Source organism: Periophthalmus magnuspinnatus, chromosome 11 (genome assembly GCF_009829125.3).
Source record: "Periophthalmus magnuspinnatus isolate fPerMag1 chromosome 11, fPerMag1.2.pri, whole genome shotgun sequence".
In the NCBI taxonomy this organism is placed as follows: domain Eukaryota; kingdom Metazoa; phylum Chordata; class Actinopteri; order Gobiiformes; family Gobiidae; genus Periophthalmus; species Periophthalmus magnuspinnatus.
The window spans coordinates 2,760,840-2,778,971 of record NC_047136.2 but is presented as its reverse complement, the minus strand read 5'-3'; the positions used below and the strand labels follow the sequence as shown (position 1 = coordinate 2,778,971).

The 18,132-nt window shown below is 41.9% G+C and overlaps 1 protein-coding gene across 1 annotated transcript; it reads left to right on the top strand.

Moving 5' to 3' along the window:
- The first annotated feature begins 344 nt into the window (after positions 1-344).
- Positions 345-17,049, top strand: nsun2 (NOP2/Sun RNA methyltransferase 2). Its single transcript, XM_033975456.2, has 19 exons — positions 345-561; positions 720-877; positions 978-1,082; positions 1,141-1,246; positions 1,404-1,475; positions 1,532-1,616; positions 1,697-1,889; positions 4,009-4,083; positions 4,167-4,297; positions 5,314-5,387; positions 5,478-5,608; positions 7,160-7,256; positions 7,339-7,520; positions 8,295-8,387; positions 9,406-9,541; positions 12,040-12,120; positions 14,015-14,153; positions 15,837-15,876; positions 15,981-17,049. The coding sequence occupies exons 1-19, from the start codon at positions 496-498 to the stop codon at positions 16,240-16,242; spliced, it is 2,226 nt and encodes a 741-aa protein (XP_033831347.1). The 5' UTR covers positions 345-495; the 3' UTR covers positions 16,243-17,049.
- The last annotated feature ends 1,083 nt before the right edge of the window (positions 17,050-18,132 follow it).

The following is an 18,132-nucleotide window of genomic DNA, read 5'->3' as shown; positions in this document are numbered from 1 at the left end:
ATACTGGGGCACAGTTGGTTTATACTGGGGCACGTGGTTCAGTAAAATGAGTCTAGTGACGTCCCTGGAATGAACAGCCCACGTGACCACAAGCCAATCAAAAGCTTTTCATCTTCTAAAAAATGATCTTGTTCAGTTTGGAGTCGTTTAACATGGGTTTATGAGTTTCAGTTTTGTTAAATTATAATTAATTTATCAGAGAAAAACACGCGCGTCGGTTTATATGATCTAATGTGTTTTATTTGTTCTCTAAAGTGTTTTGTTCAGGCGGACTGTTGGCCTCCTGTGGGGTCCTGACTCACGTGCGGCGTCACTACGTCACGGCAGCGTGGGTCTACACATGCGTCACAGCAGCAGCGCACTGTAGAGACGGAGAAAGCTTCACATCCAAACAAACTCAAACTCTTGTAGTTTGTTATTTATCTGCGCGTTTTCTTTGACTCGAGCAGGACGTTGTTCCGCGGGGTTTTGTGCAGATTTGTGCGATATTCAAACATGGGCAAAAGAAGCAGACAAAGACAGAAAAACCAACCTGGAGGAAGAGACGACAGAGACAACGCTGTGAGTCTCAGTCAGTCTGCCTCTAAAACTCCACAGACCCGTGTAGAGCATCTGTGGGTCTAGATGCAGTGATTCAGACACGTGCAGATCTGTGATGAAAAAAACACTGAACACTGAAGCGAATCTCCTGAGATTTTAACATCATGTCTGTGTTTCAGGGCTGGGGCGCAGGTTACGCTGACATTGTGAAAGAAAACAAACTTTTTGAGCATTATTACAAAGAACAGGGGCTTGTTCCTGATGGAGAGTTTGAGCAGTTCATGGAGGCCCTGAGGGAGCCCCTGCCTGCAACTATACGCATCACTGGATACAAGAGGTGTGTTTGTCACTAAAAACTCCACTAAAGCACAATGCAGTATGTGTTTAGTCTAGAGTTATGCAAATAATGAGTTGTTTAAAGTGTCATTTCATCACAGCCACGCCAAAGAGATCCTCCACTGTCTGAAGGACAAGTATTTCAAAGACATTCAGGACCTGGAGATTGATGGACAGATGATCGAAGCACCGCAGCCACTAAGTTGGTAAGACTTCTTATACGAACGTTGTATTTGCAGCATTTGAACTTTGACCCTTCTGCAGGTATCCCGACGAGCAGGCCTGGCACACCAACATGAGCAGGAAGATCATCCGGAAGTCACCGCTGCTGGAGAAGTTCCATCAGTTTTTAGTCAGTGAGACCGAGTCTGTGAGTAAATTCAAGTATAAGTGAGCACATTTGTTTTTGCTTCATAAAGTGTGTTTCAGCCCTGAAGTGTTGGCGTGTTATTTTAACCAAATGATTGATTCACTCCTGTGTTTTATGTGAGTCTTATGTAAAGCTAAAGTAACTCTTGTGTTTTCAGGGTAACATCAGCAGACAAGAAGCTGTCAGTATGATTCCTCCTCTACTCATGAAGATCGAACCACATCATAAGGTGAAGCCGTTTGTTTTATTGATCAGGACGCAGACGTTAATCACTGCTGTGTGTAGATTTTGGACATGTGCGCTGCTCCGGGGTCGAAAACAGCCCAGCTCATAGAGATGCTGCACTCGGACATGGACGTGCCTTTTCCTGGTTAGAAACACTGAACACACAATCGGCTGCTTTACTACACGGCGTATGTATGTTTTTAAAATGCCGCGTTTGGATTTCAGAGGGTTTCGTTATTGCCAATGACGTGGATAACAAACGCTGCTACCTGCTGGTGCATCAGGCCAAGCGTCTGAACAGTCCGTGTATTATGGTCATCAACCACGACGCTTCCTGTATTCCCACTTTACACATCACCGCCGACGGAAAAAGGGACATCCTCTTTTATGATCGCATCTTGTGTGACGTGCCCTGCAGGTTTGTGAAGGGGATGGGCTGGTGATGGAGTGTTTTCTGTAGGATTCACATTCAGATAATCATAATAGAGGGTTGGAAGTCTGATGTGGTTGCTGTGTTTTTGGATAAGAACATTTTGCGTACTCCAGGCCATGTGGAGCTTATGACATGAACATCTTTGTAAATAAACCAATGGCAGTTACAAAAGCCGTCACGTTTAATCTTAACAATACTTTGTCTCTAACCAGGGCAACAGACTACTTTTACAAACAAGACTCTTCCAAACGTAAAATAGAAATGTCGAGCAAGGGATGAAGTCGGTATCACGCCACCTCCTCGTGTCAATAAAGAGTTCTTTTACTGACGGTTGGATGAATCTTGATGAATTGATTGTAGATGCCAACATCACCATCGCCGTCAAAGCCACCGAACCACCGTCGAACTAAATCATTTACATAGATTACAATTAGAAATATAATAAATAAAGGACATAAAATAACACATGAAATTACAAACACATACCTCGCTGGTTGACCCAAATTTAGGAGGTAGAATGAGCTTTACTTTGATTAACTTTGTAACTTTAATTGTAACTTTAATATACCTTGCAGACACTCCACACTTTGCAGGTAAACCAGGCGTGCGTCCCTTTTCAGCGGTCAAGCGGAACCAAACAAAACAACAACAGTTCCTACCTGACTACCAAAATAAAACACTAAAATACCACATAACATATTATTAACATTAACATTATTTAAATAAAATATAAATCAAAATTATGGCAGTAAAAGTCGGTAAAGTAGTCGTCAGGAGCCCAACCTGTAGAAAGTTCATATGGACAAGGCCGTTTTCGCACTCACACGACGCGTCATTCACTCCAAACACCATGAGCCACGTGAGAGCCCATCAGCGGATCAAAGAACTTATCTCCATGACAACGAGCTTCAAGCGTCAGAGCCCCGTGAATGAGCTCGCTTCACCTGTCACTGATATTAACTCGATCCCGATTCCCTTCAAACGATTCAGATGAACACGTCAAACTGCAGCTTCTTTTTTTTTTTTTTTTTCCCCAAAGCTGCATAGCTCAGCACGAGGTCAGCCGCGCTCACCCTGCTCCAGTCAGTTTGAAACACTCTCGGATCAGCCGTTTACTTCGGTTCCGTGCGACTGTTGCTTCACACCGGCGTGAATGGTCTTTTAGGTCGACCTCTCAAGTGTGAACGCAGTCTAAGGACCTTCTAGTTTGTCTTAGTGAGGTGAAAGCATGGATGGCTTGCAATTTTCTCCATTTTAATGAGAATAAAACTGAAGTTGTGTTGCTTACTCCTGGTGATTCAACTGCTGTTATTTCTCCTGAGTTGGGCTCCTTGACCGAGGCAATAAACCCTGATGTCACAAACCTGGGTGTTAAGCTTGACTCTAGTTTGAAACTTGATGCTCAAATTAAGGCAGTTGTAAAGACCAGTTTTTTTCAGCTGAGGCAAAAGTAAAATCATTTTTATCTCGACATAATTTTGAAACTTTAATCCACTCTTTTATCTCGACAGATTATTGCGACGCCTTACACTCAGGTCTCAACAAAACCTTACTTTCCCGTCTTCAGCTCGTCCAGAACGCTGCTGCTCGTCTTTTAACTGGTTCTCGGAAATTTGATCACATAACTCCCGTTCTCAAATCTCTCCATTGACTACGTGTTCAGTTTCGCATTGATTTTAAGATTCTTCTATTTGTTTTTAATCGTCTGCGTGGCCTGGCCCCTCTGTATCTGTCTGAGCTGCTGGTGCCTCACACGCTCACTCCCGCTCTCTCAGGTCTGCAGGTCGGGTTCTCCTCGTGGTCCCTGAGCCAAAAAGGAAACTTAGGGAGATCGGGCTTTTTCAGTGGCTGCTCCAAGACTCTGGAATGCACCGACGCACTTCCTGTTTTTAAATCTCTTCTTAAAACTCATTTTTTTAGCTTGGCTTTTAACTCAGTGTAAAGAGTTGACATTTATCACGTTCTGTTTTTAATGTTATTGTGTCTCATGTTTTTTTTGTGTTTAACCTGTGTATAGCACTTTGGTCGACTGTGTTTTTAAAGTGCGTTATAAATAAAGCTGGATTGGATAACGAGTCTAAAGTGTGTAACCTGTGTCCTACAGTGGCGACGGCACAATGAGGAAGAATATTGACGTTTGGAAGAAGTGGACCACGAGTAACAGCCTGCATCTCCACGGGTGAGTGAAGCAGGTCTCTGTGTAATCACCTCTCTGTACTCGAGCTGTCGCACCACAGAACCTAATGCGAATGCGGTTTCCAGACTCCAGCTGCGCATTGCCGTACGTGGAGTGGAACAGCTGGCGGTAGGAGGCAGGATGGTCTACTCCACCTGTTCTCTCAACCCCATCGAGGACGAGGCCGTTATCGCCGCCCTGCTGGAAAAGAGCGAAGGTGAGGATCACGTTTTTTCGACTGACCGCCCTTGACCTTCAGAGCCAAACTACGCAATGATAAGTGGTTTAATTGATCACAAGCGGTTTGTTTTGTCACGTTTGTGTTGCCGCGTTTTCAAATAGGAAGTTAGTGCTCTACCTGCTCCATTGACGGGATCCAGTTCACTTTACCTTAGAAAACTGTGTCCCCTCTCTCTGTCAGACTCGTCATTTTGGTCTTAAATGTTCGTATTAACCCTCTACATGATCCTGGGGTTTTTATTTCACTATTGTGTCGATAAATCAAAATATTAACATTTAATAAGCGACAAATCAAACACTTTCTTTCCCCGTGTATCTTTCCCTAGTGTTAGCAACAGGTTTGATTGACAGCGTTGCCAAGTGCCCACTCCCGGCTAAACCAGCGATGTGGGCAGGAAGAGGCGTTACCTTCAACGTCCTTGCTCCTGATTGGCTCTTTGGTTGCTATGATACTCGTGGTCAGAATTCCGAATGTGGAACTTTGCTCTAAAGGCAATGGGACGATATTGAAATTTGGTGTCATGATTAGTATCATGGCCAAAATAATTGCGATCAACAATTACATCACGATAATTATTGTGGCTGAGACTTTAAAAATGTTCTGGATATGAATAATTACAATTTTAATATTATGGACAGGTTCCTTATTTAAACAACTGTTAAAGTATTGTACTTCAAAACGAGTGATCAGGGAGAAGTAGTTTTTTTCTGCACATTCTGGAGACACAATGGTGATTATCTTTGTTCGGCCGATTATCACGATTATATAAAAAGTGTCACGAACGATTATTGTCCATCCTTTTTATCATGATAAACGATATTATCTCACCTAGTCCACTTCTTTACACAGTCTGTGCTTGATCCTCAGTACAACAATGATTTTTAAAAGAGTTATACAACAAAACTGCAAAGATGGAGCCAAAAAATGCTTCAGAGGTAACTAACCGAATCAGTAAAATGACATAATTAAATATTTGTCATCCACTTTGGCAGGATCTCTGGAGCTCGTCGACGCATCAGCTGATCTCCCAGGTCTCAAGTGGATGCCTGGTGTCACCTCGTGGAAGGTATTCTGTCTAATATGACCCAGTATCTGCCAATAATACCACACGGCAGAACAGTTTGTACATTTATACTTTTACCTTTTATGTGTGCAGCTCATGACTAAAGACGGACAGTGGTTTTCAGACTGGGCCGCGGTTCCTACGAGTCGCCACACGCAGATCAGACCGACCATGTTCCCCCCGAAAGACGCAGAGAAGTTGGCCAACATGCATTTGGAGAGATGGTGACTTTTTATGTTTATTTATTAAAAGATGGGACAGTGCGCTTTAATCGGCGTGTGTTAGTGCAGTGTGTAAATGTGCCACGCAAGCGAATTTGCATCAACATTCACATTGGCAGTTTGATGACGGACAGAAAACAGGATATAGGCCCAAAACATTCGGTCTAAACATGACACAGACAGTAATGATCAGTCAAATACAAAATGGAGTCGTTTTAGTTAAATTAGATCATGCAAAAAGCTGAAAAACACATTCTCACAACAATCCAATCCAACTTTATTTCTAATGCACTTTAAAAACAACAAAGTGCAGGACGCAACAGACATTTGAAAACACAGATAAATGACAGACAGACAAATAAATAACTACAAACTGTACCCTACAAAAGTCAACATATCAATAAAAAGCTAAAGAGTAAAAGTGCGTTTTAAGAGCTGATTTAAAAGTACAAAGCGCCTCAGCCTGTCTAAGGTGCAGGGGCAACGCGTTCCACAGTTTGGGACCAGCCACAGAGAAGGTCCCCTCGAAGTTTCCTCCTCGTTTTTTGGGGACCACTAACAGTGAAAGATCTGCAGACCTGAGCGAGCAGGAGCAGAGGGTCGGACAGATACCGTGGAGCGAGGCCGTGGGGGCATTTAAAGACAAACAAAAGGATTTTAAAGTCAATTCGATAAGAGATGGGGAGACAATGTAGGGACATCAAAACAGGTGTAATGTGTTCCCGTTTTTTTGTTAATTTTTTTTTTTTTTAGTTATTTTGAGTTTATTTAGATTTTTTTCTTTTTTTTGTTATTTTAAGCTTTTTTTTGTTTTGAGTTTTTTCTCTTTTTTTTAAAGTTATTTAATTTTTTTTGTTATTTTGAGTTTATTTTTCTTTTAGTTATTTTGAGTTTTTTCCTCTTTTTGAAGTTATTTTGAGTTTATTTGGATTTTTTTTTTTTTTTTTTTTGTTATTTTGAGTTTTTTCTTTTTTTCTTTTTAGTTATTATGAGTTTATTTGGATTTTATTTTGAGTTTATTTTTTGTTTTTTGAAAAGCCGTGTCCTCTCTCCGTCTCTGCTGCTGTCAGACTCATTTTGGTCTTAAATGTTCGTATTAACCCTCTACATGATTCTGGGGTTTTTATTTCACTATTGCGTCCGTAAATCAAGATCTGAACATTAATAACAGACAAATCAGGCGTCTTTTTTCCCGTCATTTGGAGCTGAACGCTGCTGTTGACGTCGCACTCACTTAAAACAGTCTGTGACTCATATCCATCTAAAAAAACGTAATACAACATTTATTTTTAAAGCATAAATTCCATGTTTTTCGTGCTTTTACCTGCTTTTTTTTTCTTGGCAGCGCTGAGATCTCACTATGATGTAATTTTATCTTGTGTTTTCTGCTTAAATGACTTTGTCCAGTAGAGCGCGCCATTGTTTAAGCTTCCCCCGGCCTCATTGTTGTCTGTTCATGCTGTAGAGAAAAAGCTCACTCTAGGGGGCAGTGTTAATAAAGTCCAACATCTGAAATAAATGTACTAATGTGTGTGTGTGTGTGTGTGCTGACAGTATGCGGATTCTGCCTCATCATCAGAACACGGGGGGTTTCTTTGTGGCTGTTCTGTTTAAGAAAGCACCAATGCCATGGAACAAAAGATATCCAAAGGTAATTTATGAACAAAAACAAACAAAAAAAACCCACATTATTACCAGATTGGCTTGTGTTTTACCGCCTCTGTGACGTCCAGGTGAGGAAGGACGTCCCCACAGCCCCGTCCGCCCCCCCAGACTCGGACAATTTCCCCGAGAGCTCTGTGGATGACGGGGCGGAGACGACGGGGGACGCCCAGGCTGAAAACGAGGCGCCCAAAGGAGCTGAGGCGGCGGCGGCGGCCCAGGAGACCAGTGCTAAACAAGATGGAGTGTGTGGGTGAGTCACGGTATCTGGAGCCGTAATAAATAAACAAATGGAGCAGGGCAGACGTTAGGGACTCGCAAACGCTCCACTGCACTCGACCAAAGCGCTTACGAGTGAAGTCATTTCCTTATTATTGATTATTTTCAATAGAGGATTAATCAGATTGGCCTCGGCGTGACGTGGTCTGAGCAGAATAGGAACTTAAAAGGCCCAAATTACACGGTTTCCTGATTTTGTCGTCATCACAAACAGACCTGGAGCTGTGTTTTTTTTTCATTTACACATGTTTAACACACAAAACAAACATGTGGCGATACAGGAAGTGTTCCGTTGTGTTGTTAAACTCCACAAACCTTCATTTATAGAATCATTTGGATCATTTCAGCTCTGGAATTGGTACTTATTTTTACTGAACTAAAGGTAAAAGGAGCTGTCCACTTGAAAACTACCACTTGATGACATCACAAGGTGGAACGTCGCATTTTGAGCTTTGGAGATGTTACAGACTAATAATAAAGTGTGACTCAAACATGTGTGAATGAAACAAAACACAACTCCAGGTCTGTTTTTGGGGAGGTAACAGCTTTAGAACACGACATAAAGCTCCATTTTGAGTCCATTTTGTGTAATAAAGTTTGTGTTGTAATGGGGACAGTATTATGTGTAATTCTGATGTGGAGATACACAAAGTAAATACAGGAAATTACTCTTGTATTATATAAGGTTCGGCATCGTTTGCTTTATGTTTTACTGTACTTTTTTTTTTTTTTTTTTTTTTTTTTACAGACCTCCACCAAACAAGAAGATGAAGCTTTTTGGATACAAGGAAGACCCATTTGTGTTTCTGACTGAAGACGACCCCGTGTTTACTACAATACAGTATGTACAGATACTTCAGACATATATTTAGATTACATCAGTGGTGGAACGTAACCGAGTAAAAGTAATAGAGTACATGCACTGAAGTATACATTTTAGGTATCTGTTCTTTACTTAAGTACATTTTACAGTGGATACTTTTTACTTCACTACATTTGAGAGAAGTATCTGTACTTTCTACTCCACAAAAGTATTTTTATTATAGTTTGAGACCTGCTGAAAAGGCTGAGGGTTTATTTTTAACACGTTCACAATTTGAACAAAACAAAAATATACAAATAAAAACACGTAGAAAAAAACTATTGATTCTGTTGAACAAAATTCAGCTCAAATCTTTATTAAAATCACCACATTTGAAGCTTTAAAGACTCAAAATCTGTGAGAAATACTTTCACTTTTTACTCTTTAAGTTCATTTTTAAACGGGTACTTTAATACTTTTACTTAAGTCGATTTTTTTAATGAACCTTTTTCATGTTACTCTTATTTTCTGATCTGTTCTAATGTCGTTTCCTCGTCACAAACAGACCTGGAGTTGTGTTTTTTTGTTTCATTCTCACATGTTTAACGCACAAACCTGCAGATTTAGGCTGAGTTCTTCTCTCAAACTGGAAAAAAAAACACTGTGTTCCACCTTGTGATGTCATCGTGTGGTGATACAGGAAGTGCTCCACTGTGTTTTTAAACTCCACACACCTTCATTTCTATAATCATTTGGATCATTTCAGCGAATCTGGAATTGTCAATCTGCTACCGAACTAAAGGTAAAAGGAGCTGTTATTAACTTGGAAACTACCACTTGATGACATCACAAGGTGGAACGTCGCATTTTGAGCTTTGGAGATGTTACAGACTAATAATAAAGTGAAACTCAAACATGTGTGAATGAAACAAAACACAACTCCAGGTCTGTTTTTGATGCGTTAACGACATTATAACGCGACTTAAACATCACACGAGTCAGTTTCGTTTAACATTTGATCTTTTAACGCTCGTTTGTCTCGTCTTCGTTTCTCCAGATCCTTTTACGACTTGTCTCCAGACTTTCCCAAACTGAACGTTTTAACCAGGACGCACGAAGGCAAGAAGAGGCATCTGTACATGGTGTCCAAGGAGCTGCGCAACGTTCTCCTCAACAACAGTGAGCGTATGAAGGTTTGTCTAAGCCACAGGTGCTCAAACTTTTTTTTTTTAATCGAGGACCACATCTCCAAACATATTCCACAATCCGTTGATCCGTCAGTGCGGCGCTTTAAACACATCTTTGACAGAGCCGCCGTGTGTTAATAAGACTTGAAACACATTAATTTTAGATCTGTATTACAATATAATTTGATGTTTTGTGGTTGTAGTGGTAGAAATAGTTTAATTTGCTGTTAAAAGTACTGCTCCTGATCAATAAGGACCAATAAAAACTGGTCTGAGCGCCGCGTTTGGCCCCCGAGCCGTAGTTTGGACACCAATGTTTTAAGCGTTTGACATGTTTTGAATCACACGACACTGCAGGATTTGTACTTTGTTTTATACATGAGCCATTGACTGTTTGTTTATATAAATGGACGTAGCTAACCTGCTAGCCATCGCGCGCAGGAAGTGATCATAGACGCGCTTTCGGCTCCTTTAACTCTGGCTCCAATTCACTTTCTCTTGAAAAACTGCTGCCGTCAGACTCATTTTGGTCTTAAATGTTCGTATTAACCCGCGCTACATGATCCTGAGGTTGTTATTTCGCTGTTGTGACTGTTTTACACGGTCTAGACGGGTTGTTTTGTGTATGTTTTTGCTCTTCAGCGAGATGAGAGTGAACAGATGGAGCGCGCCTCTCCCAAATCCCCACAGTACTCCACCTTGTAGCTCCTCCACAGGTGGTGCTGTGTCTGTCTCCTGTATAAACATATAAACTATAAACTACGGGCTTTTCATATATTTGTCATTAACATAACTGCGGAGAATGAAGGATCTGCACCAGCTGAGTTAACTTTGTTCATCGTAACCAATTCTTACGACCTTGGACTTATTTAAAGCGCATTTTTGAAGTTTGTCCACAGAACGTTTCATCGACATTGTGGGTTTTGTCGGGGAGAAAACAAATTGCAAACATACAGCACTTCAGGAGACGCGGCATTGTGTCCTGCGTCCTGATTGGCTGTTGGACTGTAGACCATTGTGTCCTGCGTCCTGATTGGCTGTTGGACTGTAGACCATTGTGTTCTTTGTCCTGATTGGCTGTTGGACTGTAGACCATTGTGTTGTGCGTCCTGATTGGCTGTTGGACTGTAGACCATTGTGTCGTGCGTCCTGATTGGCTGTTGGACTGTAGACCATTGTGTCGTGCGTCCTGATTGGCTGTTGGACTGTAGACCATTGTGTCGTGCGTCCTGATTGGCTGTTGGACTGTAGACCATTGTGTCGTGCGTCCTGATTGGCTGTTGGACTGTAGACCATTGTGTCGTGCGTCCTGATTGGCTGTTGGACTGTAGACCATTGTCCATCAGTCTCCTCCGTGCCGTGTCTCCTGTCCAGTACAGAATGTGTTCAGACAAATTTACATAAACGTTGGATCTCAGTGTGACTCTGAAGTGCTGTACGTTTGCGATTTGTTTTCTCCCCGACAAAACCCACAATGTCGATGAAACGTTCTGCACCGACAAAGACGCCTACGAAGGTTTGAACTTTGAGAGAGTTTAAACGAGAGAGAAATGTGAGAAAATGTTAACGCCTGTGTGAGAAAAGTGTATAAAGTGTGTGGTGAGGGGTTTTACAGACAAAAACGGAGAGAATAATGTAAAAAATAAAGCTGATACTTCACGGATTTTGCCTGTTGTGGGTTATTTTTAGAAGCAGGGACCACTGTACAGCACTTTTCCACCTTCATGTCACTTTACGCAATGACAGTATTAATCTGTGGGAGCTGAAATTCACCGGCAGCTCCACCAGTGAGGTTTATATCTAAGAGCGGGAGTCGAACCACCAACCTTCAGATCAGTGGACGAACACTCCGCCACTCCGTTTAGCGTGGATTTAGTTCAGAGCGAGCCGTTTTTTGTTTTGCGTTGAAACTGGCAACGCAAATAAGAGACTCTGTGATCGGTTCATCATCTCGAGAACCACAACATTGAATTATTATAACAAAAAGCCGACCTCGTTTTTAGGGACACGGTTACGTCGACTGAGGGTCACATGGAGATCTTCCACACGGGTTTTTACACGTTTAACCCTCTGATGCATGAATTATGAAAGCCTTGGTCAAGATTTTTTTTTTCTGAAGTGTTTTTATTCTTCTCAGGACGTGAAACAACATTGTGAGCTGCCTGTAAAAATGAATTAACTTGTGTTCTATTGTAAATATACAGACACATGTTTCTTTTTATGCTTTGAAAAACATTTCAACATTTTTTGGGGGAATTTCAACACTGTGTAGGTGCAATGTTTAGGCCTGAATAAGAAAAACAATCAAAAACCAAGGAAATTTACTTGCAGTTACACCGAGTGACCACTGAATGGACCTTAATGGAGTGTGGCAGCAGAGAGCACTCCAGAGGCTCCACCATTTAAACCAATGCATTAAAGAGAAAGTTGTTTTAGTATCTGTCCACTGCAGTGACCGCTGTGCACCAGAGGGTTAAAAACTTGTTTCAATCTTGTTTTCTTAGGTCATAAACACCGGAGTGAAGGTGTGGTCTCGCAACAGTGACGGAGAAGAGTTTGGATGTGCGTTTAGACTCGCCCAGGAGGTAAAAAAAAAACATTCAACTCGTCAATCCAGTGTTTTGAGACGACTCTTGGTTGTGTTAAGATAAAAAAAAAATCAAAAACAAATCAAATTAAACAGTATTTCCCTGTTTATCTGGATTTTGAGGAAGCCAATGGTGGAAGAAGTTACTCCATTTTGAAAGTACAGATACTGGAGCCAAAAAAACAACAACTAAAAAGTATCAAATGAAAAATCTACTTAAGTAAAAGTGTTAAAATGTACTAAAAGAGTAAAAAGTCAATGTATTTCGCAGAGATTTTGAGGTCGTAAAAAGCTTCAAATGTGGTGATTTTGATAAAGATTTGTGCTGAATACTCAAAAGTAAAAGTATCAGATGAAAAAAAAAAAAAAAAAAGTATTAAATTACCTGTAAAAGTATTAAGTTACCTGTTTAAAAATGTACTTAAAGAGTAAAAAGTAAGTATTTTACGTATATATTTTAAGGTTTTAAAGCTTCAAATGTGGTGATTTTGTTTAGTTTTTTTCCATCTGTTTTGTATATTTTTGTTTTGTTCAAATTATGAACGTGTTAAAAATGAACCCTCAGCCTTTTCAGCAGATCTCACACGATAAAAAAATACTTTTACTTTTCAGTCCTGCTCAAAAATGTAGTGGAGTAGAAAGTACAGATACTGCTCTCAAATGTACTCAAGTAAAAGTAAAAAGTACACACTGTAAAATGTACTTAGGTAACGTGTAGATACAGTGGTAAAAGTAGAAGTACATTTTTAAAGGGGTGCTTTAATACTCAAGTAGATTTTTTCATGTGATACTTTAAGAGTAAAAAGTAAATGTATTTCAGAGATTTCGAGGTCGTTTAAAGCTTCAAATGTAGTGATTTTGTTTTAAGTTTTGTTTTTACCTGCTCTCAAATGTAGTAAACGAAAAGTAAAAAGTACCCACTGTAAAATGTACTTACGTAAAGTACAGATAACTAAACTGTTTACTTAAGTACAGTACATTACTACTTGTACTTTGTGTAGTATTCTGTCTGAATCAGTGGTGGAATGTCATAAATAAGTAACGTATAGTGTAGAGCTGATCTGTGTTCTAACCCTGACGGCGTCGTGTTCTAACCCTGACCGCGCCGCGTTCTAACCCTGACCGCGCCGCGTTCTAACCCTGACGGCGTCGCGTTCTAACCCTGACCGCGCCGCGTTCTAACCCTGACGGCGTCGCGTTCTAACCCTGACCGCGCCGCGTTCTAACCCTGACCACGCCGCGCTCTAACCCTGACCCTGTCGCGTTCTAACGAGTTCTAACCCTGACCGCGCCGCGTTCTAACCCTGACCGCGCCGCGTTCTAACCCTGACCGCGCCGCGTTCTAACCCTGACCCTGTCGCGTTCTAACGAGTTCTAACCCTGACCGCGCCGCGTTCTAACCCTGACCGCGCCGCGTTCTAACCCTGACCGCGCCGCGTTCTAACCCTGACCGCGCCGCGTTCTAACCCTGACCGCGCCGCGTTCTAACCCTGACCGCGCCGCGCTCTAACCCTGACCGCGCCGCGCTCTAACCCTGACCGCGTCGCGCTCTAACCCTGACCGCGTCGCGTTCTAACCCTGACCGCGTCGCGTTCTAACCCTGACCGCGCCGCGTTCTAACCCTGACCGCGCCGCGTTCTAACCCTGACCGCGCCGTGTTCTAACCCTGAGTGCGTCGCGTTCTAACCCTGAGTGCGTCGCGTTCTAACCCTGACCGCGTCGCGTTCTAACCCTGACCGCGTCGCGTTCTAACCCTGACCGCGCCGCGTTCTAACCCTGAGTGCGTCGCGTTCTAACCCTGAGTGCGTCGCGTTCTAACCCTGAGTGCGTCGCGTTCTAACCCTGAGTGCGTCGCGTTCTAACCCTGAGTGTGTTGTGTGTTTTATTCTCAGGGGATCTACACAGTCCAGCCGTACATTCGCTCCCGGATGATCACCGTGAGCGTGGAGGATGTTAAAGTTTTGCTAACGCAGGAGAATCCTTATCTCAGCAAACTACAAGACGAGGCTCACGCTCAGGCCAAGAAGATCGGTGCGTCTCCAGTGTCGTGTCTTTGTTCTTGTGTCACATTAATGTCCGATTGAGCTTATATGGAGCGGATTAAATTTAAACTTCGATACTGACCTCATTCGGCTTCCGTTTTTCCATCCAAACTGCGCTTTCTTTGTGGTGGCACTTCCGGGTTCTTTTCAGTGGCGAATTTACTAAAGGTTTCGCCTCAAAAATCTGATATAAAGTCGTGTTTATTTGTGTAAAATGTTCTATGTTCACGTGGCGAACAAATCAACACCTCACGATTCTCTGTAGGATTTAAAACGCCTCTGTAGTTTGTGCTGAACTTATTTACGTGCTGTCAAAATCACAAAATAATACAACCGAAATGACGACGTTGGCGTCCAGAATAAGGTGAATATCACTGAAGTAAATATAAATGATGAACGATAATATTGAAACAGATTTTTGCCACTGACGCAACAACCCAAGAGCAGATTTAAACCACAAAAACTATTAAAAATCTACAATGTTGTTACACTTTAGTCGTTAGAGTCTGTAATGAATCAGACAAGTTTTTAATTTATTATTTATGTTCAGTGTTTCCTTTTACAGCTTAAATCTTAGACGTCTACTTTTAGTTTAGTAATTTAACTAAAAGACAGATGTATTTTACTGCAATCCTGTCAAAACATAATAGTTTCTGTGCACAGTAGCATGCTAGCTCGCTAACTATCGCAAAGCTAACAGTTACTTTTATTAAAATTGGAAATCGTAAAATAAACAATGTATTAAAATTCAAATTGATTAAAATAAACACTGCATAATTGTTTTAAAATGTAGAATACTTCAATTTGTGTTTTTTTTTTATACTTATTACGTCTAAAAAATTAGCATTAGCGTTTCAGGTCATGTGACTCTGAGTCTGGGTGAAAAAAGTCGAGGCTAAACTCTGATAAAAGTTGATTTCTGTCATAAATAATGATCGAATAAGAACCGCACAAGTTTTTTTTCAGCTTAAATCTTAGACGTCTACTTTTACTTTAGTAATTTAACTAAAAGACAGATGTATTTTACTGCAATCCTGTCAAAACATAATAGTTTCTGTGCACAGTAGCATGCTAGCTCGCTAACTGTCGCAAAGCTAACAGTTACTTTTATTAAAATCAGAAAACATAAAATAAACAACCTGTTAAAATTCAAATTCATTAAAATAAACACTGCCGTTATTTAAAAATGTAGAATACTTCAGTTTGTGGTGTTTTTTTTAAATATTTATTACGCCTCAAAATTAGCTTTAGCGTTTCAGGTCACGTGACTCTGAGTCTGGGTGAAAAAAGTCGAGGTTAAACTCTGATAAAAGTTTATTTCTGTCATAAATAATGATCGAATAATAACCGCACAAGTTTTTCTCAAGCTTCATTTGACGTAAACAGTCGAGTGACCGCTGATACACGCCGCTTTTCACGGTGCATTGTGGGAAATTTTGAGTGCTTTTTGTGCTTTTTCATTCCTCGGTCAGTTCCGACAGCGTTAAAAATGGCGTGACCCCTAAATAGCGCCCCCTGTAGGACATTCGGACACAGCCGTAGAGATAAAATTGGACAGGAAGTAGTGACGCTAACAGTTCCATCCCTTTTTAATAATTTTTTTTGGCTATTTTTTCAAAACGCTGACATGTTTTTGCTGTTAACGCTTCATGTGTTTGTGTTTTATTTGCAGGAATGGGCAGCATCGTGCTCAAGTATATTCCGAACCCAAAGTAAGTTGTTTTATATTTTACTTTTACCTTACCTGCTTTCACCACGTATATTTTGTTGAGTTTTTTTGTTAAATATCTGACTCTGAACACTGTATTTTTATCAGTAACCCCACAGAGCCGCAGTGTCCTATCCAGCTGTGCGGCTGGAGAGGAAAAACATCAATCCGAGCCTTTGTACCTCGCAACGAGAGACTCCATTACCTCCGGATGTTGGGGGTCGAGGTGTTCCGGGACAAGCAGGGTCTGGGGAACAAACACGGTGACGGAGAGAAGGAGGAAAAGGGACAGGAGGAGGAGCCAAAAGACGACAACGGAGAAGAAACGACGGAGGACAAGTGTGAAAATGGAGACGAGGAGAAAAGCTGAAGGTGTTTAGTGTGAGAGGACGGCGTGGACGAGCGCAGACTGTATGTAAACGGACGTGGCGAACCTGCTAGACGCTGCGTTTGAAATAAAGGTGACCGTGGGCGCGTTTCCAGCTCCAATTCACTTTCTGTTGAAATACTGTGTCTCCTCTCTCTGTCTCTGCTGCTTCAGACTCGTCGTTTTGGTCTTAAATGTTCGTATTAACCCTCTACATGATCCTGGGGTTTTTATTTCTCTATTTTGTCCATAAATCAAGATATGAACGTTAATAACAGACAAATTAGGCGTCTTTTTCCCCAGAGGTTACTCTCACTCGTGTTTTTCTAAGCGTCCACTCTCTGCTAAATCAGTGGTGCAGGTGGGAGGGGCGTTACCTTCAACAGCCTCGCTCCTGATTGGCTCTTTGGTTGCTATGATACGGTCGGAATAACTGCTCTAGCCTCGATGAGCTTCATTTGACTGGAGACAAGCGCTGCTCGATGCTTCTTTACTCTCTCTGGGGGTCGGTGGGAGACGTCGGGCGTTGCTTGTGTCCAGTTGTTCTCAGATGCAGATGCGTCTGCCCTGAGTCTGCAGGGCTCTTGATTTAAACACTCCTGTGGGAGTTTATTTTGACCAGAGATCAACTGTTTAGTTGAGGATCGTCTTGTTTTATAAATACATTTTAATTTTTAACTTTAGTCCACTGTTTGAGTGGTTTTACTTTCGTTATGAGCAGGTTTTGAAAGGATGGATCTTAAGTCATGTTTTGTATTGTGCTTCATAAATACAGTTTATTAAAATGAAACTCGTCCTGCTTCATGAGTCAAATTTGTGACTTACGTCCTACTCATTTTGTCAACACTACAATGACTAAACTTTGTGTCCAGTGGAAACGCTGTTGTAATGCAGTGTGCGGTTGCCACGGCAGCCAACCTGAGCGCGATGGACAAGCGTTTGTTTATTACCGAGTCCAGCTGCTATGACGACTGACGCCATGGCAACCAGCCCGCTCGCCTCAGCGAGGACAAGAACTTCACAACATCCTCCTCCTGTTATTCTGCTGCCACTCGATCTGTGACCCTGAAGGAGCGCCCCCTGCTGCCCCCGAGGAGGAACTGTCACGTCAGCTCCCTCAGGGCTACATATGGCGCCACCGCGAGGGCCGGCGCCACCGCGAGGGCCGGCGCCAACAAACTTACACCAAGGAAAAGAAATGTGGATTTGGTGCTGAGTCTGAGTATCCACTGATCCTTCTATATGTGAAGATGCAGATATATTTTTTTGAGTTGGGGTCAGTATTTCTTGTAAATTTTTTTTGACATTACTGGGATATTTGTTATTTTTTGGCCGTATGATGAGATTTAAGATAATTCGACACAAAGTAAGCGCTAAAGTGTTTTTTGTGAAATGTTTTTCTTCAGGGTTTTCGATATGATCATTTATCGTGTATATTTACTTTATCGTGTATATTTACTTTATCGTGTATATTTACTTAAAGTATCGCTCTTGCGTGTCCTCGTGACAGATCTGCACACGTGGATTTGATCAACGCCGTTAAAAGGAAAGTGAAAAGTATTTATGAAGCAAAACTCCAGCTTTTGTGATGATGTCGGGCCAGTCAAGGATGAACACGATGAGAAAAGTGCTGCCATTTATCCATGAAAGCTTTGAGAGGAGGAGGAGGGGGGAGAAAGAGGGAGAGGAGGGAGGAGAGGAGGAGGAGGAGAGAGGGGGGAGAAAGAGGGAGAGGAGGGGGGAGAAAGAGGGAGAGGAGGGGGGAGAAAGGCAGAAGAGGTTGGAGGGAGGAGGATGAGCGGAGGAAGAAGAGGGAGGAGAGAAGGAGGAAAGGGGTTGGGGGTGGGGAGGGGAGGGGGGGAGGAGAAAGGGAGAGAGGGTGAGGAGAGTGGA

Bases quoted from the DNA above. Each gene is read 5' to 3' on its own strand.
- nsun2 (XM_033975456.2), top strand. From the start codon at position 496: ATGGGCAAAAGAAGCAGACAAAGACAGAAAAACCAACCTGGAGGAAGA. The intron at 12,121-14,014 runs GTAAAAAAAAAA...TTTTATTCTCAG, and splicing joins CGTTTAGACTCGCCCAGGAG to GGGATCTACACAGTCCAGCC. The intron at 14,154-15,836 runs GTGCGTCTCCAG...TTTTATTTGCAG, and splicing joins CGCTCAGGCCAAGAAGATCG to GAATGGGCAGCATCGTGCTC.